Source organism: Manacus vitellinus, unplaced genomic scaffold, assembly GCF_001715985.3.
Source record: "Manacus vitellinus isolate BGI_N305 unplaced genomic scaffold, ASM171598v3 scaffold_1_pilon, whole genome shotgun sequence".
Classification (NCBI taxonomy): domain Eukaryota; kingdom Metazoa; phylum Chordata; class Aves; order Passeriformes; family Pipridae; genus Manacus; species Manacus vitellinus.
Genome location: NW_021939396.1, coordinates 5,783,924 through 5,809,701, shown reverse-complemented (window position 1 = coordinate 5,809,701; position 25,778 = coordinate 5,783,924). Strand labels below are relative to the sequence as shown.

General features: G+C 36.0%; 1 protein-coding gene across 2 annotated transcripts in view; it reads left to right on the top strand.

The window, feature by feature from the left end:
* The window catches only part of KHDRBS3 (KH RNA binding domain containing, signal transduction associated 3), a 72,284-nt gene extending 48,026 nt beyond the window's left edge, over positions 1-24,258 (top strand). The window contains exons 6-10 of one of the 2 annotated variants that reach the window (XR_001921107.2): positions 299-381; positions 16,548-16,606; positions 19,916-20,065; positions 21,437-21,493; positions 23,509-24,258. Coding sequence is in view for 1 of the 2 variants with exons in the window: in XM_018076244.1 (XP_017931733.1) it covers positions 299-381; positions 16,548-16,606; positions 19,916-20,007 (234 nt within the window). In the remaining variant the exon portion in view is untranslated. Of the gene's footprint in view, positions 1-298; positions 382-16,547; positions 16,607-19,915; positions 20,528-21,436; positions 21,494-23,508 lie in introns of those variants that run through there. The other variant, XM_018076244.1, reaches the window with a different exon arrangement.
* Positions 24,259-25,778: the final 1,520 nt, after the last annotated feature.

Genomic DNA, 25,778 nt, shown 5'->3' with positions numbered 1-25,778 from the left:
CAAATTCAAGACCATGAGGGTATGAAATGTTTGTACTGCCTCTGCACAAGCCAGGTTAAATGAAGAAAAATCTTTTAAAGCATATTGCCAATAGTTCAAAATACCCTTTAAGAAATTATGTTCCTAGATTTGTAGATGGAAGTAGTCTCTATTAGTATTAAAATTTTGCCACTTCATGATGTACATATGCCATACATACATTTCAGGAGAAATTGTCTTTCATAGGTGGAACTCAGTTACTACTTTGTTTCTGGAGTGTGCTTGTGGTTAATATTACATTTCTTTTACATCATTTCAGGAGTATGATGATGGCTATGGAGCTGCTTATGATGAACAAAGCTATGATTCTTATGATAACAGCTATAGCACTCAAGCACAAAGGTAAGCCTCCAAATCAACTGTAACTACTTTTGAAAAATTCTGTGGTTAGCCAGTTAGTTTTACTTAAAGGTTTTCAAAACAACAAAAATTTTGAGAGGCTTTTTAGAAATAACTACCTGTGTTAGTTGTTTTTAGTATCACATAAGTATAAAAGTTAAGTTTCTCAGTGTCTGAAAAAAAAAACAAACCAGAACTGATAACTTGAAACAGTTTTAGTGATGCCAAATCATAAATCAGAAAGTTTTCAAAAGTTCAGGAAATTCAAGAAAACTTAATTCAGATTCATTTTAGGAGGGAGGAGTAAGCAAGGAGGGGAGAGGAGGAAAAGAAACTTAAAAAAGGTATTAAATCTCCCGAAACATGAAACTGATTGCATTTCCTTACTACTTTTAACAAGGTTATATTCCAGTATTTTACCTTTATTTGACTGTAATAACAGTACACCCTTGTGTGTGTTTTACTTCTCTGTGGAATTCCTTGTGACAAATTTGAATTGCTTGTCACTTGTTTCCTTCCCCCACTTCATTCTCAGCAGTATTTTTAAGCACTTCTTATTTATTTATTTAAAATTTTACTTTCTTCAAAGGAGTCACTATTTGGCAATTCCATGAATTACAAAAAATACTAATGTGTCCCAGCGTTGGGAAAAATACTATGAAGTAAATATATGCTTCCTATAGGTAGAACTTAATGGCAAAAATCACATAACAGACATAGCAGCTTGGTTGATCATTCCTGCTGTTGGGTACTTCCAATGTGCCTGTCTCAAAAAGGAACTTCTGTACACCTTTTACTGAATTGTAATTTATTTTCACTATTTTCTCTTGGACCAAGCTTTTGTAATTTGCTCAGTAGTAGATTTTGTAATGTCTTTGAGAATGTTTTGAAACTTTTATGGCAGTGTTATGACATGTCTCTGAGGCAGGGTAACTGAGGTTCCTGTTAATAAATACTTTGGGGTGAATTAGAGTAAAATGACACTGAATGGCAGGTGTATATGAGGCCAGATGTATTTTAAAACAATTTAATTGCAGCAGAATTAGGTAGCCATTTTGTTTTTTTCTATAAAAGTATCAGGAAGTAATACATAAGGAAAAGAGAGAGAAGGAAAGGATAATAGTAGATTGTGGAGAGGAAAGATAACAGTAGATTGTGGATCCAGTGATGAGACTTAATTGTTGTGATTTTGATTGTCCATGATCTGTGATGGTCTCAGTCTTGATCTGTTGGGAATGGGGCCCTGCCAAGCAAAAGGTTCCTCGTTATATACATTAAAATTAACCTGAGCCCCTCCTCAGGGAGGGAGTTCTTTGCTGTAACACTGAGGCACATGCAGTCTGCAGATGGAGAGTTTTCAAAAGAGTTGGGGGGTCACTTTGTAGTCCTTGTTGGTTTCAGTCCCCCTCTATTGGTCTTGCCTGTTCCTTGACCCCACTTCTGTACTTTCATTGTATATTGTGTGGTCACCATGGACCTGAGCAGGAAAATTGGCTCCAGTCAGGTGCTGCCCTACCTTTGCATGGTCCCCCTTTCCAGGCACATCCTGTTCTAACTTGCTCACTTGAATGGTCATCAGTGTTTGAGGCACAGCAATGCATTAACTCCTTACTGTCCAGGCTTCTGCAAGCAAAAAAAACCCTTAAAATTGTTGAAACAATAGTGTTCAGAAAATTATAAAATAAAATACTATAGATTTACATTACTGCTTTAGTTATTTTGGCTGATTAGAGCATCAAACTTTGCCCACTGCAAAGATGGCAATAGAAGAGGAAGATGAGATGTTGATAAATAGATGGTTCTTGGCCTGTTTTATGTTCTGCTACATATGTAAGGTTTACAATGGAGCTTTATCTGAAATAGTACAGAACTGTTCACAGCAAAGTTGAGAATAAAGCTCTTTACACCTGGCATCTGCTTTTCTGTACTGTTGTCACAACCAACTCCAATTTTGTTGTGTAAATGAATATTTTTCTGTGCTCAACAACTTAGTGTGAAAAAACACAGTGGAAAGTACCAGTGTAGTTATTGTTGAGAACTAAAATAATGAAATTACCTTTGTCTGATACTTGGCTGCTACAGCTTCTAAGCTACTGAAAATTGATAAAAATAATATGACTTAAGAAACCAGCAGTGTAGTCTCAAAAATATGAGATTCTGTAGTGTTACATTTCGAGAGCAGCTGTTGGTAATGGATTTTTTTTTTTTTCCCCAAAAGAAAATTGCCAAAGTAGTCCTCAACTTTTATGTTGGTAATTCTGTTCTGGTTTACTGCTCCTAGTGTTGGTAAATGGGTTTATTGCATGCAAACATTTGGACTTCATTACAGAGTCATTTGCCCGAGCCAAAACTAAACATTACTTGGATTTGATTTTTTTTTTCATGGTAAGAAAGTTTTCACTGGCATTTTCTTCCTTTGAACTAAAATTAGGAAAGAAACCAATTTCCCAAGGAATGAAATTGCTGTTGTAAAGGATTAATACATAAGAATGTATAATACTCTTGGATATATGTGCACATGCTTAATTGTCTAGAAGGAGATACTTCATAAAATGATTGCTGTACTTTGTATTTTACCTGTAGTTTCACAATACATATATTGTTAGATTTTCATGAAATTGTTGTCTTTGGAATGATTACTTGACTTTTTTTCCCCCCTAATTTTATCAAGTGTTCTGTGGTAAAAGAAAACATGAAATTATTCACTGGCACGTTTCTCACACGATATCAGTTCTCATTTTCTTGCATATTTTCTGGCTTGCAAAAAGATTTTTGAGATAGTATTGGCAGGCAAAAAAGTAATAACTATAAACAGCCATCTGAGCTACCTAGACCTGCATTCCTGTCTTTAATCAGAATATTGAGTAGTAGCCCACATTGCAAAATGTCATTGTGTAACCATTATGAGATACTTATCATATTTAGGTTCATTACAATGCCCTTACTATGAAGGAAATTAAGGGAAAGTGCATTGTTTTGATAGCTTAGCCTTATATCATTCTTGATATTTTGCCCTCATAAAACATGGAAGGAAACTGCATTTGCACATGGAGGGCATTCACGTGTTTAAAATGCATCATTTAGTGACCAGCATGTGGAAACAACTTACTCTCTTTCCATTTCTAAGTTGAAAATACTGATCTTGAAGTATTTCTGTATGCCTTCTGCTACTGATTTTTCTAGAAATATTGTAATATTAATGATATTGTGTATTAAAGGGGAAATTTGAGAAACAGCTATTAAACTGAAAATGAGTTGGCTCGTTAAATTACTTGCAATAGTTTTTAGTATATAACCAAGTTTGCGTGCAGGAACAGGGTTTAATGTTCACAAATGTACACATTGTGTGATATGTTGGAGGCAGTGGAAATACTCTTTTCTGTTTTAAAGCTTTTGCTTATGTAGTGATTCCTCTGTTAAAGATGGACACTTGAATAGAATCTGAAATATCTCTAGGAATTTTGGAGATCTGTAAGATGTTGTACAACAGCACATCTTTTGCTGTAAGTGAACAGGAGTACCTTCTCCAAATCTGACCATTCAGTACAACAGTGTGACTCCCCTTGATTGCTTTTATTTTGATGTTTCAAATGTATTTGCCAGAAATGGCCAAATCTGAGATGGACTGGGATGAGTGATGTGTTCAGATATGAAGAATTGGATACTGTGTATTTCTGTGTGCATTGAGGTGGATGAGACTTTGCTTACTCTTCAAAAAAATTCTTCCCATTTTTATACTAAGTGCTTGCTGATAACAAATTGCAAGTAGTTAGAAGTTTAGTGGCATTTTATTTGACATTGTGAGAGACTGTATCCTTGCTTGTGCGTGGCATTCTGAACATTCAGTTAAAACCTGCCACAGCACTAATAAGGAGAGAAACATTAGAGTTTTCTGAGTTCTCATCTATCTTAATACCCTGTAATCCTATAAAAAAGTTGTTTTCCTTTAGAACAATTTATTATCGACAGTTGTTTGTTCATGCAACAAAGCCCCAAATAGTGCTTCAGGATGTCCTTTAATGGAATTGTTTTTATGGTCAAAAAGACATATCCCTTGGAGCTGTACTGAGCTTGACTAGTTATCTGAACTGATTTTTAGAAGAGATGTGACTAAATTATATTTATAGTTTTTTGCAGACGGATTGTTTAATGCTATTTTCATCGGTATAATCTGGGATGGTTAATCAACTGTTCTTCTTAGTCTTGTTATAAAAAACCGAAAACAACCTCAGAATAGCTTAAAATATTTCTCAATTTCTGAAAATCAAAAGCTACTAAACATAGAATCATAGAATGGTTTGGGCTGGAAGGGACCTTAAAGACCATCTAGTTCCAACCTTCCTGCCACAGGAAGGGACACCTTCCACTAGACCAGGTTGCTCCAAACACCATCCAACCTGGCCTTGAGCATCCAGGGATGGGGCATCCACAGCTTCTCTGGCCAATGTATTCCAGTGCCTCACCACCCTCACAGTCAAGAGTTTCTTCCTAATATCTAATCTTAAATATCTTCTCCTTCAGTTTAAAACCATCCCCTCATTCTATCACTACATACCCCTGATATGCAGTCAGGCTTTAAGGTTGTATGTTATGCAGTCAGGAGTTCCTTCATAAAATTTGTTTTCTATATACACATGGAGTAATTTAACATGTGCAGTTGTATGCCAAAAACCTTTCCATGATCTTAAGGAAAAATGAATTGTGAGTGTGAAAGCCAAACTCGTGACTCCTGGTACTGATATTTTCCTGTGTCAGTGTCCCTCCCCAGCACATGTGCATTCTTCCACAACTTATCTCACTCTTAAAAGACTTCCCAAACCTGTGTAGAATTTTAATTCTTTTCTTGGATTTATTGCAGAAAGTAGTGGGTATTTTAATGGTCTGATGTTAATGCTAGACCAAGTTTATTATGAAAATTCACATAATAGTGTTATGGAGGGAGCAGGAGCATTTAATTGTGTCTTCATTTAAAATTGTAGCTCAGTTTAAACATTTGCAGCATGAGGAAAAAGCCCTGGTTATTTTAAATCTCTGAAATACGTTTTGAATTGAGCCACAGTGCTTTTGTCCCTTAGTGACTCCATACATGATCCGCACAAGTGTTTGCAAAGACAATAATATGGCAAAGGGAAATGGATGCTAATAAATCAACTGTCACTGTCAGCTCACTGTTTAATGTTCTCTAGAATACATAAGATTTATCACTGAGGAATTGTAGAATAATGGTAGTGTATGGAAACAAAGTCCACCAGGGAGATGTACTACATCATTTGGATTTAGCGCTGCCATCTGCTTAATAGCATTGAGATGACTACAGAGGTACTTATGATCAACCATTCATAGCAGTGACAGATGCTGTAGAGAGTTAACATGCCAGGGAATGAGGTTTGTTACTGAAATTCAGATTATGTGACAAGGTTGCTGAGAAAGGGGGCTGGGTTTGTTACCTCTCCAACAGCATTAGAGGTTTACTGTGTGCTTTTAAGTTTACTATTGAGAGAGAATGGCTAACACAGTTACTCTAGTGCAAAAAGAAGTATGGAGAAACCCCATCTGCCTGGTTCATGCACTCAGAAGTTTCAAAGAACTTCCTTAGGCTTGTGTGCTAACATTTAAAACACAATACTTTTCCTAGGTAAAAAAAAATAGCTTTTGACTAGCTTAATTTTTTTAATCTGCAACAGAGATCAGCAGCCTCAACTACAAGAGGAACAGTTTGTTTAACTGTATGCCTGTGTCTACTGAGGAACAAGAATGGGTCATTCATGTAGTAATGCCATTTTGTGTTTAATTATAATTTATAATTTTAAAACTGTTTCAGATCTTCAGTCAGGGTGATCTCACCTTCACTCTGTTGCAGAATTTAATCTAAACAGGGTTATAAAATGGGAAATATTAGGACTTGGGGAAATGACTGGCTTTGTTTACAGTTTTCTGCAATGCTTTTGGGTTTCCACATTTATCTATTAGTGCTATAGATTTCTCTTGGCAACAAACATTGTGCCACTGGCTTAAATAGTGTTTCTCAGTTGCTCTTTGTGTATATCTAACAACAATTGCTATCACTTCAAATGAAACCAAAATGTGATAAATTCAAATCACTGCAAGTTGCCTGTGAGCCTTGGAGCCACCCAGTTAACCTAATCTTAGCTGAGGGAATTGGCAAATTCTCTTTAGTGTACCTATGTTTATTCAGTGCCTCTAAATCATCCTGTGTTTATTGTTAATGTGTTGGGAAATGAGAAATACATGCTGCAACTTTATGTTAAATCATTTACTTCAATGCATAAAAAGATAACTGCCCATATGGTAATTCCTAGGCGTGTTAAAAACATGGTATTCTGAATCATATAACTGTTCAGGTTGGAAAAGATCTCTAAGATCAAATCCAACTGCTAATTCAGCACCACCAGGTTCACCACTAAACCATGTCCCTCAGTGCCACATCCACACAGTTTTTTTGAAGACTTTCAGGATGGTGGTTCCTGGGCAGCCTGTTCCAGTACCTGACCACCCTTTCAGTGAAGAAATTTTTTCCCAACATCCCCTATTTCTCACATGGGAGAAGAGACCAACACCCACCTTGCCACACCCTCCTTTCAGGTATTTGTAAGGAGCGATAAGGCCCCCCCAGAGCCTCCTTTTCTCCAGGCTGAGCCCCCCCGGCCCCAACTCCCTCAGAGGTGAGACCATGTTCTTTACTGTTCATTTCAACAGTGGCTGATTCAAGATAGAAAATTTCTTCATCAGGGAGACTGTGTACAAAGACCCAGTGGTTTGAAAGGTTTGAGGAATTTTGTGTTTGTTAGCTTGTGGTAGTTACTTAGGAACTAAGTAATCGGATTTTGGGTTGAAAAGGACTTAAACTCACCTTGAAATCTGGCAGTGGCCATTGTTCATTTGATGCCTGAAGAATACAACTAAATTGGTTTGCCAAAATCCTTCAAATCTCTCTAAGTACCTGATTTTATGTCATTCCAGAGGTGCTTTAGTTACAAGAGAAGCTGATTCCTAGTATGTGGTTCTTGGCAATACCCTCATTTTCCACTAAGCTCAAATTTTCAGGTGGTTTTTGGAACTGCTTAGTAGTCATACAAAAGACAATGGCATTCCTGTTTAAAAGAAGGATTTTCATAAAAAGCTGAGCGTATGGATTTGAAACTGGCTTATGGAGATGTTGCTATTGGTATTTGAAAGTTAATTGCTAACAGTTTGTTTGTGATGCTCAGTGTTTTAAATTTACATTGTTGAGGTTGTCAGCAATCATGCATTTCCAGGATGTATAAATATGCATTACATGCAAAATGGTGTCTGTTACTGTAGTTTTTCAAGATGTAGTTCTCTCCATTTTAATGCTTGTAGGTGTTTGTATTTCATTCTCTGACTTATAAATCAAATCAATCCACAGGATTTTGATTTCTAGGGGTAGTGCAAATCCGCTGGCATTTTGTATTGCTGTTGCTTGTGAACACCTGGTATGTATGACTTTATTGGAGGGTATAATTCTGTAAAATAAAGTCTCAAAAGCATTAGCATAAACAAGCTAATGTAGCTTTTAACTGAAAACCCCTGCCATGTGGTTTCTTGCTCAATTTTTGTGCTCACATTATTGGAGGAGATTATTTTCTGCAGTTTCTCAAATCTCATTTTTAGGTTTAGATACGTGTTTTCTTTTTCAATTACCTGTTAAAATGTGACAAGGTAAAATATTCAGAAGTGCCTCTAGCACAGATAGTTTTAATTTTGGGTCTAACATACATTTGAATTTTTTAAAACTGGTTTACAGAAATCTGGCCTGAAATGTCAGTAAACAGAAATAAGACTAAGGCAATTAGAGTGTAATTATGGGAAAAAAACTTGGGCAACTTAGCACAAGCATATCTCGTGGTGCACTCACTGCAAAATATTTTTAGAATCTTCATCATATTGATGTTAGTAGATTGCTGCACTATTTAAGAAATTGATTACTTTTCATTTATACTAATTAGACTTGTTTTTAGATACAAAAAATTATTTTGGTTCGCTTCATGACTTTGATATTAAACTTAATTATGACAGTGCCTCAATGTTTAGAATACAAATAAAAATGCATTTAAAAATAAATGGAGATCTGTTGGAAAAAAGTAACAGAGGTGTGTTAGTAGTATTAAAATTAGTAACATGAAATTATAAATATTTGAGGAATCCAAATAATTATTTCATAAAAATAGTGTTTATTTTGCACAATTGGTTTAATTTTACTTAGATGATTGTACAGCATCTTAAACTGGGTGGTTGAATTACCACAGTGTATTTAAAGAGGATTAGTATTTGGTAGTATTTTGGATTTTTTTTTTTCTTGACTGATTACACAAGGGTAGGTAAAAAAAGGATCTCCTAGCAAGTACTAAATAGGAGGAAAAATTCATTAAAAGTGAATATTTTTTTTTAAATATTGAAATGCTATTTTACAGTTACTAATGGTAACTTGTGGAATTAATCATAGTTTAGAAATAATTATATGAGGGTTTCAAACTAATTGCAGTATGTTTAAAAGATACTTCAAGGTTGGATGATGAGGGTAACAGTGGAAGGAGAATATCCAGATGCTTGGCCTCAGCAGATGCTGTATGTATGGGCTTTGGGACAAAACATGGATAGTCAGGCTTCCAAATTAAAGTTATCAATTTAGAAATAACTTCTAAAATGTCTTGCATAATAATTAACTTTCTACCAGTTTGACTGAGATACCAAGATAGGGAAGAGACTACACAGACTCTCCAAACTAGAGAAAGGACATCATAAATTCACACTTGCCAGTAGATAGTGGAGAGTATATATAGGGAAGGCTTATTTTCCCTGGTGTGGAGTAGAGAAGGAACTTCACTGGAAACTCACACTTTGAAGCCAGTGTCTGTTAGTTGAATGAAAATCAGGCTGCATCAGTTCAGAACAGATTTTTTGTCAGACAACATGTTTTTGTAGATGAAGATTTGACACTCTTGCTGGTTGACAGTCAATATAGTGTGTCTGCTCACTGGCAGTAACTGAAAGTTGCAGTTTTCTCTCTGATTACTCTGTTGTATTCAGTTTTCTTTCAAGGGAAGAAAAGTCTTGCTTTCTATTGGTAAGGAAATACCTATTTAATTGGGCAACTTTAGAAATGGGAGATGGATGCAGGGACACTTTATAATGGTCTTAATTGTTTGTCTTTGTGTTTTATTTCAGTAGAAATACTGAGAGTTGTAAATTGTACTTTTAAGCAGAATTTTTATATAATTCAGATGACAATGAAAAGCAGGATATTAGTAACCTCAGAAGTTAGTAACCATCATAACCAGGTTCATCTTGGTGTAATTGCGTTATGAGAGCTGTGCATAAAGCACCTGAAATGCACGTATTGATAGAAGTAGTGGAGCTCACATGAGTTCCAGGAAACATTTGCAATTAAGTGGATTGAATTGTCCTGAAGAGGAAGAGGTCTACCTTCCTGTACTTGGAGAGGCAAGGTTCGTTCCCTGCTGTGTAAGGGAAGCAGTGGCAAGATCTTGAACATGGCAGTGCATTGCTGTTAAGATCTGTCAGATGCTTATGATTATGCAGCCCTGAAAACAATTGAATCCAGTCTTTCTTTAATCAAATGTATTCCTTGATGGCGCTTTTATTATTTTTTAATTCTAATCATATAAATTGATGATGGAATGATAGCTTTTCTCTCAAATATTCTTCAATTCTAACTGATGAGTAAGGCCCCAGATTTATAGAAAACTGTTGAAAGTTGTACTGTTCCTTCAGTAAATTAAAAAGATAACTTTTGATGTGCATCCTCTGGAGCAGTATTTTTAATAGTGGAGTGGTGACATAACATCTGTGCAGTTTTTGGGGATGACTGTGTATTAGAGGCAGTGTGGTCTTGTACTCCAGTCTGTGACAAGTAATCTGATTTTGGATCTCTAAAAACATTTATGCAAGACTTGAGGGATAACCAAGAATTAGATGGAATAACACCCACAATTCTTTCCAGTATTGCGATGAATAGTTTAAAGATTCTTTGACTGATACCTCTCAGATCTTCACTGTTCTCTGCTGCTTCCACTGTCCTAAATAGTCTTGTCTGTTGAGAAAGGGAAGAAAACACATCTTTTCCTGATGTTAACATTGATGTTGGTTCATGTCTTTATTCTCCGTTTAGGAGTTGGAACATGTTTGGTACACACCTGGATAGTTTAAGACTTCCAGTTTAGTTTTGTCTGACACCAGTTCACTGCTTTGCAAACCAGACAGACATGGTGTAGAATGGCTGGGACTTGGTTCTAATTCACAGGCCAAACCAAAATGCTGGCTCTATGCAACCTGAATTTTTAGTTTTTCTGCCGATGCTTTCTTATTTATGTAGAGAATATTTGACATTAACATGTTTAGCATTTCTCATATTCTGGAATATATTGTTGCTTCATTCTATTCAGAGTTTCAAGGTAAAGCTGTAGCTCCTGCTGCTGTTCTTAAGAAGCCTTATTTGTGCCATATGTGTCACTTACTACTTCTACTTGCCATTTTCCTTTCCTCTTTGGAGAGAGGGACATGAGAATGTAGTGGGGATGAGGTGGGAAGACTAATTGAGTTCAGACAGTGACAAGTGGACACTTCAGATGGTGAAACTGCTTTAGGTAACTGTGTAGAGTTTACTGGAAATATGTAGATAGACATAGTTCTGTGCCTGGCAGATAGCACCAGAATGCAGACGCCTCTGAGGGCATTTCACTGATCAGAAGTCAAATTTCTCACAATTTCTATCATAAAAAGTAATTTCTAAATAGTGATAGCTGAGGGAATCCTTGAGAGGGCACTCTGGTCATCTTTTATGATTAAAGGTAATAGATTTGCTGTTTGTATTACCTGTATGAGAGTACAAAGAGATACAATTTAAGGAAGATTGCATATTTTTTCTGTATTTTAAAAAGCTCTCACATACAGGTCTCAGTTGCTTTCTGAGATGATTATCTGTTATACAGACTGAGATGCAGGGATGAGAGTATGTACCAAAGAAACTTCTAAGAAGTAGCAGAACTGGGCATTAAATAAAAATGTATATACAAAATGCAAGAAAAGATATGGATCTCCTCTTGACATCCTAGATTTCTACTGTCCTGTAAACTGAGTTACAGAACATGGTGTTCTAGTGAATCCACAGAAGCATTGAGAGCAGATGCTCAGTGTTCAAGACAGTTATGGAGTTGGGAGCTTCACTGCAGTTATTTTTGCCTGGACACACTTCCTGTTTACTGTTGACAGAATGCTTTTTGTTATCAGGAGCAACTGAGCATGATGATCTGATAGGAATGACAGAAAGAGGCTTGTCTTTGTGGAGGAATTCTCTTCAGATGTGATCATATCGGTCAGGGTATATCATATCGGTCAGGGTCTATCATATAAGAACTATTGTTAGAGAGATCCTCATTTGTTCTTTCTACTTTGCTGCTGTTCTGTGCAACGCTGTGTAGAAGGACAAATCTGATCTTGGGGAGCTGCTCATGGCACAAAAGAAAACCTTAGTGTTTGTAAGGATTTTATTGCCACTTTCTGAAACTGCCCTGGCTTATACCTGAAGGGATCAGTCCCAAAATTACTTGATCCTAGGAATAAATCCTTTGTGCAAAGGAATAAACAAATTTTGGTCATTTTTTCCCTAATGAGCATTACATGAAGTTGAACTGGTTGCTAAAGCTGTTTTTTTTATCACTGAAGTTGGAGAAGGTTTCTGATCACTCAGTGTTTAAACCTGAGAGCCAGGCTTGTCAGTGCTTAAGTCTGGGATTTTCCAGTAAGCTAAAAGCTTTCAATCAGAGACCTTTTAATCTCCCCTTAGCAACCAGGCTCCATGCCACACTGCTTCTGTTTCAAACACAGAAATGGCATAATGACCACTCTATATTTGTTACAGACATCTTTTAAAGAGCTGTGGCAATCACATGAATTAATCACAATATGTTTTTACTTCCTTTGTGCGTTTTTGGAAGTACACTTGCACTGTGTGGTTGACCTACCTGTTTTGGGTTTATCCCAAAAATAGCCTAGTGACCTCTTCAGATATGGAATCATAGAATCATTAAGGTTGGAGAAGACCTCTGAGTCAAGTCCAACATTTGACTGAACAGCAGGATGTCAACTAAACCATAGCACTAAGTGTCACATCCAGACGTTTCTTGAACACTTCCAGGGGTGGTGACTCCGCCCCCTTCCTGGCAGCCCACTCTGATACCTCACCACCCTTTCAGTGAAGAAATTCTTCCTGATATCTGACCTGAATCATCCTGGCACAGCTTGAGACCATTTCCTCTCATCCTGTCAGTTGTTACCTGAGAGAGGAGACTGACACCCACCTCACTACATGCAACCTCTGTTCTCATGGTTGTAGGGAGCAGTAAGTTCCCCTCTGAGCCTCCTTTTCTCCAGACTAAACACCTCCAGCTCTCTCAGCCACTCCTCATGATTTACGCTCCAGACCCTCCTCCAACTCTATTGCCCTTCTCTGGATTCACTCCAGCACCTCAATATCTGTCTTGTATTGAGTGACCCATGAGAGTTAGGCTGAAACTACCATTCTGTTGATATCTGTCCCAAGAGAATATTCTCTACAAAGAATAAGCTAATCGTTTATATAGTATAAAAGGTAGAAGTTCCTTGAGGCTTAACCATCATGTCAAGAGCAGTTACTCCTATTTGTTGTTTTTTTTTTTTTCATAAATATTTGTGCTATTATGGTTCACCAAGATATTTTCAGAAAAAAATGAGCTTTGCAGAAAAGCCTGAGAAATTCAGGTCATATTCTGCAGGACCTTTGAAGGCTTATGTTGAATACTTCTAAACTGAACTATTTCAAGGCACTTCTCCAGCCCAGTGATTCTAGAAAAATGGCAGAAAGCTTCCCAGTCCTCTGTTTCACTGGGTAAAGCCCTTGGGAAGCATTTCTACTTCACCAGTGATGCAGGGCTAAAATCTGAACTTGCTCCTCTCTGTCTCAGGCTGTTTCTCTAACAGAGAAAACAGGTACTTCCCCCTGACCATACTTAACTACTGAAACCTCTCTTCATACTTTCTCCAAGCATTGTAGGATTACTGCCCAGCCCTCAGCAATTAGAAACAACATACTTAAGTTTATTGTTACTTGCTAATCCTTCCATAGCATTAAGTAGTTCTGAGTTTTTATGGTGATGGGGAAAATCAAAGCATTTTTTCTTTACCACCTCTGTCTTCTCTCTTGACAGTCCAAAGCCATTGTGCTGGAATGAGAATACAAAAGAAGTTAAATATGAGGGGTTATAAGCAAAAGCTCTTTATGTACAAAAGATCTGAGTCACAGCTGATATTCCAGTGTTGGTTGCACTTCTGCTTTTTTCCTTCATGGTTACAAAGATGCCTGAAAACTCAGCTGGCTATGCCATGTAATCCAATTATTCATCTAAAAGAGTAGATGCTTAGAGAAGTAAGGAAAAGTTAAGAAAATGGCCTCAAAGAGACATTTCACATCTGAAAACAAAACCTTCAAGCACAAATGTTCCATGTTTAGTCTTACTGGGTTAAAAAGGAAAGGATCCATGTCATTTTTTTCCTTTTTCTGAAAGGAGGGAGTCACACAAGGTTAAAGAAAATATACTGGTTTTGTGAATTTGTTCTCCTTCCTGTGAGACAAAATGAAAGGAAGAGGAGCAACCTGAGCTGCCTCATCTAGTCTTCCTATCTGTGACAGGGAGTTGGAATTAGGTGAACTTTAAGGTCCCTTCCAACCCAAGCCTTCCTATGATTCTATGAAAAGGGCTTTCCTCGCAGAATTTCTAGGGAAATAGTTTAAATTATCTTCAGTCAGAATGCTAAGATGTCAAAGAACATATATAAAAATGATATAAAAAAAGAATCTAAATGTCAAGGATGCTTTTAAAACAAAAGTTTGTAACATACCTACTGTCCACAGGAAGAATTGTTTAATATAGCTACTTAAATCCTCACAGCAGAATTGACCTCAACTATCTCAGTTAATGAGTTAAAATTTACAATTTAGAAGTTTGGTATTGCAGGTTGCTTTGATTGGGTTTCCTTTTAGCAGGTGGTTTGCTTTAAAAAAGAAAAATATATAAGCTGTAACTTCATATACAGCACTAAAAAAAAACCAAACCCACCCCCAGTTACCTTTGGTCTTGGTTGTGAACTCCATGGGCTATTCAGACTCTTGCAGATTAAACAAAAAATGCTCTTTTAATTTTTTTTTTTTTTTTGCACATAGAATTTCTTGCAACATCTGTATGTACCCTTTTCTTCGGGTCTTAGTCTTTAAGTTGTCTCATGTGAAGCTTTGGGTTTGTTTAACATGCAGTTGAATGGAGGGGGTTGTCATTGCTCGTAGAGCACACATGAAGTAGAGCAGAGAACACTGAATTGCACTGGGCAGCTTTACCTCCCATTATAACTTGTACCTTTTGGACAGGTTATTAATTTTGAGGGGCTTCTCTGTTAATAAAGATGGGTTATGATGTGCTTTCAGTATAAGTAAAAGGTTTCTTCCTTTCTGATGCTTATTTGTTTTGCAGTTTATGTGCGGTAAAGTGAGTCTTTTGTTTAATAGATATATCAGATCTATGAAATGAGACACTGCAAAGTCATTCTGACAGGATTGACAGACACAGGAAGAGGGCTCAGCTGCTGTTGGCTTCTAAACTCAATAACAGCCTTAAAATAAATAATCAAGTACTATGTGGAAAGACAGTGAATGTCACTTTTAAGTTGGTTGTCAGAATAAATACTGTTTGATCACTGGCTGCTGCAGGACCCTTGTTATTCTGGGGTCCTCATCACGTGGACTGAGAAACCATAGATAACATTTAGGTTGTATAGGTTTTATGGGTCTCCAGAGTGCATTCTGTTAAAAGTTTTTGTTTAGGAAGTGTTATACCAGCAATAAAAAATACTCACCCAGACTTTTTTTATATATGCATTTGCACACACCACAACTGTATTTTTCCTGTCCTGGTTGCTTTGTGAGATGTAAAACTTTTAAGTTAAAAAAAAAAAAAAACAAACCCAAACTAAACCACAAACAACCCAAAACCAACAAATTGTCTTCTGTCAGTTTAGAAGTGATTGTGATGTTTATTTTCTGTAAATGCTTTACCTGCTAATTCACGTTAAGGGTATAAAATTGGGGGGTTTTCTCTCTGGTGTTTACTTTGTTAGCAATCAATCTCTTGTTAGAAACATTTTGTCAATATTAGTAAATACTTGCTAGTGATCATATATTAGTGATTTCCTTCTCACTCAAGAGGTAATGACTTGGTAGCTAAAGTTTATAGAGTATTTTCTGAATACCATCAGCCCTGAGTCTGGCTGTGGTTAGAAAGAAAAGGGAAGAAACAATTAAGGCACTTGCTGTTGATGTCCTGTGAACTGTGTAAAACACTACCCCTAGCCAGACTTACATGAAATATGAAAGCATAATGGAATAGTGCATAATCAGGATTATTCTTCAGTTTCCATTCAGAGATCTTATTAAAAACTTAAATGCCGTTATGAAATGTAAGACTGGTTTAGGCCATGGTTATGGTATTCATACATACTTTTGAATCTTAAAAACTCTGTATTTCTGCTTCTAATGTAGTTCCTATTTTCATTTCCTGCCTGAGAGTTAAAATTATAGCATTTATATTTGTGCACATCCGTTGTTTTGAAGACATTGGAACTTGTACAGGTATAGCAGCTATATAACCCTCTAGTCAGCAAGTTTCTTGTCCTTTATTACATTTCTATCAGTGAATTCAAAGATCCAGAGGCAAAATACTAGGCAACAGAAGATAATGAAGAGGAGTTTATATGACAAATTGGTTCAGTACCTACACCTCTGATTCTTTCACTGATGCTTATAAGGTCTTCAGCCTTCCATACTATAGGTATAATTTTAAATACAAAATTCCCACATCCACATTTACAATGTGAATGAGGAACTCAGTGATGAAAAAAATCCTAAATGAAAGTCAATATGGTTGTAAGTAATGAACAAGTAGAACCTCAGTTGTCACTGTCACATGGATGCTTGTCTATATCCTTCAAGCTTTCTTCTTTTCAAAGGTGGAATGTGTAATAAGCATTACTGCTCATAACTGGTTTATTTCTTGTTTTTTTCCACTTTCCTCTTCCCCCCACAGTGGAGCAGATTACTATGACTATGGTCACGGCCTGAGTGAAGAAACATATGACTCTTATGGTGAGTGGCTTTATGAGCTGAATGACTACAGTAGTAGACTCTTGAAAAAAATATAATCAAAGAACAATTTCCATAAGGAAAGTCTCAGTTCTGCAGTGGATAACAGCTGCTCAGGGATTCCTGTGCTGTCACAGAGCTCCTTGTGTGCTTATTGAGAAAAATACTGAAAGGAGTCTCTGAGGTCTCTTAGATAATGTAGTTGTGTGAAACTAAAATCAAAGAAATAGAAAAAAAATCAAATCTAAATCGTGCTGCAAGCACCCATTTCATGTCACATTTAATGAGATTTAAAGAGAAAAATAGGAGTGTAGGACATTTTTCCAGAACTTTTGGCTACCAAAAGCAAATGCCTCTAGTGTGATGTAGCTGGCATTGAGACTTGGTACAAGGTAAAGATATGCTGAAGCTTCCAGCTGAATCAGGGCCTAATTGAGTGTGTTTTAGTCTTGTATGGTCTTTTTGTATTAGTTCATTTTCATGCATCAGTCTTGGGAAATCAAGCAGGGAGTCATTATGTAAAGGTTAGGGAAGTACTTTGGGTAGCTAATAGTCATGAGGGCAATGGGTTACTGTATATTATATAGAGACAAAACAATGCATAATGAAGCAAAAAACATATGCTGGTGGTAAAGATCACATTTATTTTTAATACAGAAGTGGGGTAGTGACAGGTTTAATTAAAGAAATCTGTTATAAAGAAGCATAAAGCATGTTAAAAGGCACCTTTGCTTAAGAGATAAACGTTAAATCTCTGGCTAGAGATTAGAGAAATATAATCTAGGCTTCTCAAATCTCAAACATTTGAGGGTTGTTAGTAACTAATGCAAAAATTGTGATTCTGGGTAATGAATGCTTCAATGATTTTAGAGCTCTACTAAGTTTTCCATGGTCTATTTCTCTAACTCCATTTGGGTGCTTCCTGCTGAAAACTAAAATGACCTCAACTAAGTTGTGATAAATGCACCTAATCCAGTAGTTTGCCCAACATTATCTGCTTAAACTAATTATTTTGCTTAAGGAGAAAGTCAGTTTATCAAAAGAAGGTCATTTGGAATTCCTCAGTCCCCCAGCACTTTCAGTTGGTGCTGATAGATATATAGCTTAAATCTTTATTTCAGCATTAAAATAAACTGTTTGCCATTATAAGCCTGATATTTCTAAGACTAGTTCATTAATGCAAAATTGATGGGGGTGAAAATGTATAAAACTGCTTAATGTAGATAGACTGATGGGGAAAAATATGGATTGTGGTATTCAAGGTTGAAAATATGGATTTTTCATTGCTTTTGCATTTAAAGTTGGTTTTCTATTTATCAAAGCACAGCCACTCAGAATATTAAGTGATGTATTTACTCAAGTTGAGAGGAAGACTATAAATACCTTGAAGAATGATTATATGGGTTGCAACCACTGAAGTTTTTGCACATAAACACTTATACATTTTATTTCTTAACTAACTGATGTTCAAGTATATCCTTTAAATGCAGAGTTACAGACTAATAATCTGTATATAAAGAACATTAGGTACCTCAAACTAAAAGTCCTAAGACTGCATAATGAACAGATGATTGGCTCGTGCTGGCCAGGAGGGAACTCAGATTCCCAGGAGGTACCTGAACTTCGTCCTCTGAGAAACTCAGGTGACAATCCAGGGAATATAGGACGAATATCAATCTTTTTAAGATTTGGAGCCCTAAACAGCACCAAAATGAAAACTGATAAACAGTAAGGTAACTCTTTACCCTACTGATTTGACCAGTTGCTCTAAAAGGAGCCAAATATACCCCTTAAAGCCAAGACAGCTTTTTACATTTGAACAGTGCCTTACAGTGGTGTTTAAGAGCTAGGATATTAATTCTTCCCCTCAGTCAGCTGCCCTTACTATTAGGCTCAGGTTCTTTCTGTTTTTTAATACAAACCTTGCAGTCTGTGCAATGAGGAAGCACAAGAGGTTGATTCTCGTGTGTGTTATTTTGTTATCAGATTCCCGTGGAACTTGCCTGAGGTGCAAGTTTAATTCTTTCAGCCTTACACCAAATTTGAACTTGTTCCTTTTACCTCCTAGGCAAATGTCCTGACCACCTCGGTATGATTTATAACCTGGACTCTGCAGGCAACCACCTACATTATTAAAAAGTAGCTAGGATGAGGCTTCTGTGAGGAGATGATGAAACTTAACCCTCGAAATATGGGATTCTTGTCACCTAATTTCAGATACTTCCTGTTGGAGCAAATTTCCTTAGCATTCAAGGGGTTCTTTGATTTCATTCTTTTTGACTACAAAGCAAAGTGATGCCTCCATTTTAGTCTACCATAGGTTTGGATTCCACCCTTAGTTTCTGAATTGCATTTTAGGGCAGGGCAATTCTAGTAGCTATGGAAACACATACGCTATTTTAAGGTCTATTTGCTTTTAGGGTTGAGGTTTTTTTGTGTCTTTTTTTTTTTTTTCTTGCAGGGGTGATATAAACAGTTATACATTTTATTTTTTAACTACCCGACTAGTCTGATTTGTTTACTTGATTAAATGTGCCTACGTACTGTTTCATTATACTATGTGTTTGGTCCTGTGTTTTCCCTCTTGTGAATGCTTGGCACAGTAGGTCTGACTCTCATTTAAGATAATAATTTTGCTACCTTTTTTAGTATTTATTACCATTAAAAGGTGGTAGGATTATAAAGCATTAAATATATAGCACATTTTTTACAAACTTATTTTATAGTCAAAATACTCCTTGTCCTTTTAATTTCTTTTATAATGTGCCTTCCTGTTTCTTGCATTTTAGACAAGATGTGTGTTTACTGTGAAATGGAATATTGGCCTTAGGATGTTAGAAGCCACAGGTGTTTGTAGTGATACTTGAGGCTTGGGTTGCATATTTTGAATTAGCTCTAAACTGGTACTGACGCAAAGAAACTTATTTCTGAGGGCATCTTATTTTCTTATACATAATTCATACTCTCCATTCATTTAATCCCAGTGTAATTATTGATAGGTCTGCTACTGGAGCCAACACTTCTGTGCATTTGCAACAAGCAGGTCCAGCTGAATGCCAGAGCACTAAATATCTTTGCCATTAGCTTATCACATTCTCTGCTCTTATGTGCTGAGAAATCATTATGGGGTGGCTGAGAAATCATTATATAGATGTGTTATACCCAGATTTTTTGGTTCAAGTGTTAGACGTCACTTTGTACACTCTGGTTTTGGTAAACAGAACGTGGTTATCTAATTAACAGTTAAGGGAAAAATAAGTACAGCATCTGAGAACACTGGAAGGGGTCTAACCATGTTTTCCTTTCTTGTAGGGCAAGAAGAATGGACCAACTCACGACACAAGGCACCTTCTGCAAGGACAACAAAAGGAGTCTACAGAGACCAGCCATATGCCAGATACTGATTGTACTGTCTGATGTTGTGAAATATCCAATCTCCACCAGTCCTGTATACTGTTCAAAGTAATTTTTTCTATGAACAATCCCTTTTTATTAACTCAAAGTGCATAAAAAATCTGAATGGATGGACTGAACTTTAAAATATTTTGTTGAAAGAACAACCTGGACAGAAAGATATGTAAAACAAGGAACTTTGTTATTTCCAAACTGTATTTGAAAAAATAGGTGATCAAAAAAATAACCTTTGATTAACTAGTGTTAAACAAAAAATAGGTTTACTAAATACGTTAGTCCATTCTTTATAACATAAGCGTAACCTTTTATTTTAAAGGTTTTCAACAATTTAGTTTTTAGTTTTCATTTTCAGCCATTTGCTAGATTTTCTCTTTGCAAACATGCATAAAAAGGAAAGCAAACTACAAATGCGAATAATGTGGTATTTTGTAACTCAAGTCTTGAAATGTTCTGTAGTGTTAAGCAAAGTTTTACCCTTGCTTGATACTAAATAAACTTTTGAAAGAAAAATCAGTGTGTGTGAGATTAATTTTATGCTTTATCTTATAATAAAACTTCATAAATAGTAGTAAACAGGGAGAAATGTTTAACAGTGATCAGCATAAAAGGCTCATATTAAACACTGCGCAACTTCTTTTAAAACAAAATGGTTTAAACCTAAATGTATCTCTCTATATACTCACAGTAGATATAAATGCTGTTTAAAGTATCCAAATGGTATGGATCTGCTTGAGTGCCACATTAAATCAAAATACTTTTGTTAAAAAAATGGTTTAAAATAGCTAATGAATTTTCTGGAAAAGATGTGACTAGTTTTCATCTTGTTGAGCATTTTTTCACTAGTGCAACTTTGGAATTTTTATGAGAATTTTGATACGTTAATGACCACCTCGCTCCGTGCTGGAAGCAATAAACACAAAGCTTTTAAAGACTTTCTGACTTGACTAATTGAGGTCGCTTTCGTCAGAGGCAGAGGATGTGTAACCCTTAAAACGGTCTTCATTTGCCAAGGTAAATAAATCAAATTAGATTTTAATCTCACTTAAGTTATCTCAGTATAACCAATAAAAACAGGGAGGCTACAACTTAGAAAGTTTCCTTTTAGAATGTAGGAAAGGCTTTGAGGACACCTAAATTCTCATTTTAAAACGTTTAATTTGTATCAGTAATCTAAAAAGCCTTAGTTTAGCTAGTTAAATTTGGACAAACTATTCCCTATTAAACAACTGTAAAACCTCATAACCAGTAGTTTGTAATATATTATTTTTCCATAAATTCTAGTAACTTAAACATTACAAATGCTTTTTGTTAAGCATTAAGTTTCTATTAATTATAGTTTGATTTACATTGTTTTCTTTAGTTTTTATTTGAAATTCTTTGAACTTTAGTAAAATTACCTCTTTTTTCCTCTCTTGTCAGGAAACCCACCTCTTTGGACAGCCAAGAGAACAAAAACCCTAATCTTCTGATGCTTTGGTAGGTATCTTTACTCATCTGGGAAATTATTAAATAAATAATGAAGGTCCTTAATTCTTAATTCTGCACAAGACTTTAAGTATCATTGGCTCTGTTGAATTCTGGTGGGAAAAGTAATAGTTTTAAGCTACCCTTAATGAGGACATGAGACTGTCACAGTGTGTGGACACTCCTCTGGCTGTGTATTGAAAGGTATACATAGTTATGACAACATTTCAACCAATTAAGTATTTCATTGCACAGAGGAAGCTGAAGAAAATGTATGTAATTTGATGCTAGTACTGTTAAAATGGGAGTTTAAAACTCTAATCTGGTCAGCAAACATGCCTAAAACTTGAAAAACACATTTTGTAGACTGATTTTCCAAGTCATGCATTTCTGCACAAGTTAGCAGACTGATTTTTGGCACAAATTGAAGGAGAACAAATCCATTGAGAAACATTAGCTGAAGAATAGCTGGCTCTACTGTTTAACTGTATTTATGCTCAGGTGGTGTATATTTTAAATAGAAATAGGGTTTTTTTTTTCTATTTGGAATGGTAATTCTCCCTGCTAATGTCATGATCTCAGTGCCTTTAGTTGACAAGGCTCAGATAAATAGAGCTCTGTACTGTGAAATACTGCATACATTGCACTGCCTCTGTATACCACAGTAAATTTAAGAGGCTGCTGTCACATCCTGAAGGAACCTTTTGTGCATACAAAATGGCTTTAGAACAATTTTGAGTGTTTTAAGGGTTTAAATCAAAGGACTCTTTAAGGATAGGAGAGCTTGGAGAAGATTTCTGCCCTTTGGGGCTCAAGGGGCAAAGATTTAATAACAGCTGCTAGAACTGCTATGGCAAAACTGAATATATAAATATCTTTTAAAAATATTTATAGTAGAATTGGCAAAATCTCTGTTCACATCTTAAATCACGTAGTATGATGAGTTACATAGGAAGCGTTCATCTGCAAATATTAAGTGTTATATTAAACATATACATTGAAACTTGAAGGGTTGAAACTAAAGTATCTAGTGGCAGGGATGACTAGTAGATAAATAAGTGAATTCAGAAGTGAGTTCACTGTTCTATATTGTCAACCCAACTCTTTTTTTTTTTTTTTTTTGGCATCTTTTCTTGGTTCCTCAAGTAGGGAGGATGAATGTATCAGCAAGCATGTGTGCCACTTCTCTGCTACTCTGCCTTGAAGTCCAGAAACTTAAATTGGTTTAAGTTGCTTTTGGCAGGGGAAAAGTGTGTTTCCCTGATAGCAGAGGCTGTTTGGGTGCATCATTGAATGATTACCATATGGTTTCACGATATAAACTAAGTCTTCCTGCTTCCAAAGCTCCATGTTGATAACTCTTAAAATCTTTCTTTCTCCTAAGAAAATGTGTTTTCATGCCTCTTAAAAAACAAAAGGTATCAATTATCATGTCCTGTAGAGGTGTGCACTCTATAAACTGCATCAGTTCAAACAGTTGATATTAGATACTCTTCAAAACTATGTATTTGTAGTGCAAAACTTCTCTTGACAGTTCCTAAAATAACATACACTAGCAGTCTGCTATTGCATTTTCCTGTTAGTTTTTGTTTCTATAATCTCTGAAGTGAAATCCATTAGATTTTGAACAGAGAGGAAAAATAATCAGAGAAGGTCTCTAAATTAAAAAAATAAATCAATGTAGGGGGCAGCCTTTCTTCCACTGTAACAAATTAACCTAGAAGTGTGTTTTCATTCTAGTAGAGTTTCGTACTCTGACACTGGTCTGTTATTGTATGTTACCAGTCAAGCAAGTAATGTCAATGGTTATAATTAATCATATCATTAATTTGCCTTTATTGAACCTTTTAATAACATTTGCACTGAATTTCAATGATAGTTTCTGCAGTGGTTTCCATAAATCTACATACGTTAATTATATGCATAATTGCCTGATTCCACTGCTTATAATCTTAACAGTCTTCAGAGAATTCATGGTCACCAGTCTTAGGATATATACAATTAAATTGTATTTTGCTCTCTTTCAGGAACTTCTGCCATGTTAATTATGGACTGCTTAGAGCATTGTACTTATCCGTGTGCCCAGACATCAGCGAGAGGCTACGGAGTGTGAAAATCCTGTTCAGTATTTCTTGTATTAAAGCCTTAAAGTGTATAACAGTATACACTTTTTAAAATAATTGTATATTTAAACTCTTAATTGTATAGTGATGCAACAATGTTTTATTTGGAGCTCAATAAAAAATTTTCATCTAAGTTCCTGTTACAAGCAATAACGCAACCTCCCGTTCCTTCTGCTCCTTTAGTGACTGTTTTTAGCCTTATGCAGCAAGTGTAAGAGAGTGTGTGAAGTCTCATGACTAGAATTTAAATGCTTTTGGAAATAGCTTGTCTAACGTATGAACAACATGGATGAGTTAAAATGAAGATTGGTGGTTTATGCTGAGGCTTTTCCTAATAGCTGATTGTAAACAAGTCTGCTTAAAACAAGACTCTTGGGTAGAAATGATGCTCCAACTTCCGTTACCTTCAAAAGCATGAAGGTGTTTAATCCCTGTCAATTATACTATGCTGCTTATTCTCTTTCACTTGGTGTTTGATGCATAGAAATGTTTTCTCTAATACACAGTCACAGGTTTTCTAGTAGTAGAGTCTTGGATGTGGTTTTTACACCTTGATAAATCTTATATCCAACAGTCATGTTTCCTCAGTGCTTTCTGTTTTATATTAATTGTGATTGTGATAATTTGCAACAGAAATAAAACTCTGATAGTTTAGTTTGTGGTCTTTTTCCTAAATACTGCTTGCAAAGCACGTGTGTTCCGTTCCTCTGCTATGGTTCCGTCTGATGCGTTTTTCTTCACTGAATCTCAAATTCATCCTAACAAAAGTATGATTTGGTTCTTTGTTCTGTTTTGAAAATAAACAATATCAGATGATAATTTCACACCAAAATGCCACCTCTTTAGCAGGTTTTCATAACTTCTAATTCCATATACTGACTATTGAAAAATGGGTTTGACATTATGGGGATATGGCTAAAATTAGGATTTCCTATTAACCTTGTCATCAGTCAAAGAGTCTTGAGTAAGAGATAATTTTTAATACCTGGAATAAACTGACCATAAAAAAAAAATCTATATTTTTAAACTTCAAATATTTAAGGTGATTTTATTAGCTGATCTCTGAATTTGGAGAAGTTTTCCCTGCTGTCATTTTTTACTGTGCTAAAACTGCATTTTTAAAGTGTTTCCCACAGCAAGCAATAGTAATTATTTAAATAAATGAAAAGCAGAATAAAAAAAAACCTTTGAATAAGCACAGGAGATATATAGTAATCATTCCCTTCAGACTGACAGGCATGAGCCTCTGGAGTGGAACAGCACCTACCATTTTAAATGCAGGCCAAATATAAAAACTGTATATAGATACTGTGTGGGGAATTTAGATAAGCAGAATGCAATTTCACTTGCTGTAATTTGGACTGGACACCAGGATTACCAATACAAGCTCATTTAGGGAGTGCTATGAACAGTTCAAGGAGTGAAATATCAAGCCTTCCACTCTGCAGTTGTGAACAACAGAGCTCCTTAATGGCAATACTGAAATATTTTGCTAGTATGACTTAGCTTTGATAGTCACATATTAAAATATTTCACAAATGTGATAGTTTTTCTGAAGTCTTATTTCATTACACAGTGGCCTAACACAGGAACCACTGGGTTCCAGTTGAGGTGGGCTGACTGCAGACCATCCAGCTGTTTGTGTTACAAGTACTTTGCTTCATTTCACTGCAAACTTAAGCACTGATTGTCTCCAGCCTGGACTTCAGGCCCTTTCAACCCAAGCCGTTCTCTGATTCTATGACTCCATTTCTGGTGGGTTTTATTATCACTAGATAAAAAATTATGTCCTGTGATTGTGTTTTGAGTGAAATCTGGGTCTCACTGGAGTAGCTCTGTCATTCACTTCAAGAGCATACGTAGACATTCATCCTACCTGTGCTGCAGTGACTTTACAGTGGGACTGTCCTGATGACAGTTCCATGATACCAGTTCTCCATGACATCACCTTACTTAAAAGGTTTTGGGCAAGGACATGAGCCTGCCTTTGAATGAATTGTCCAGTCTGCATCACGGCATTTCCAATAGTGTCTTTGCTGTCTTGGGGATGTCCCCACATTTAAATACGTAATAAATGGCATGAAATAATGTCCCCTGACTGTTTGAATTAGAACAACTTTGAGGTCGTACATCTTTCTAAGTGATGCTGCAGAACGTGCATTTCAAATTGGAAT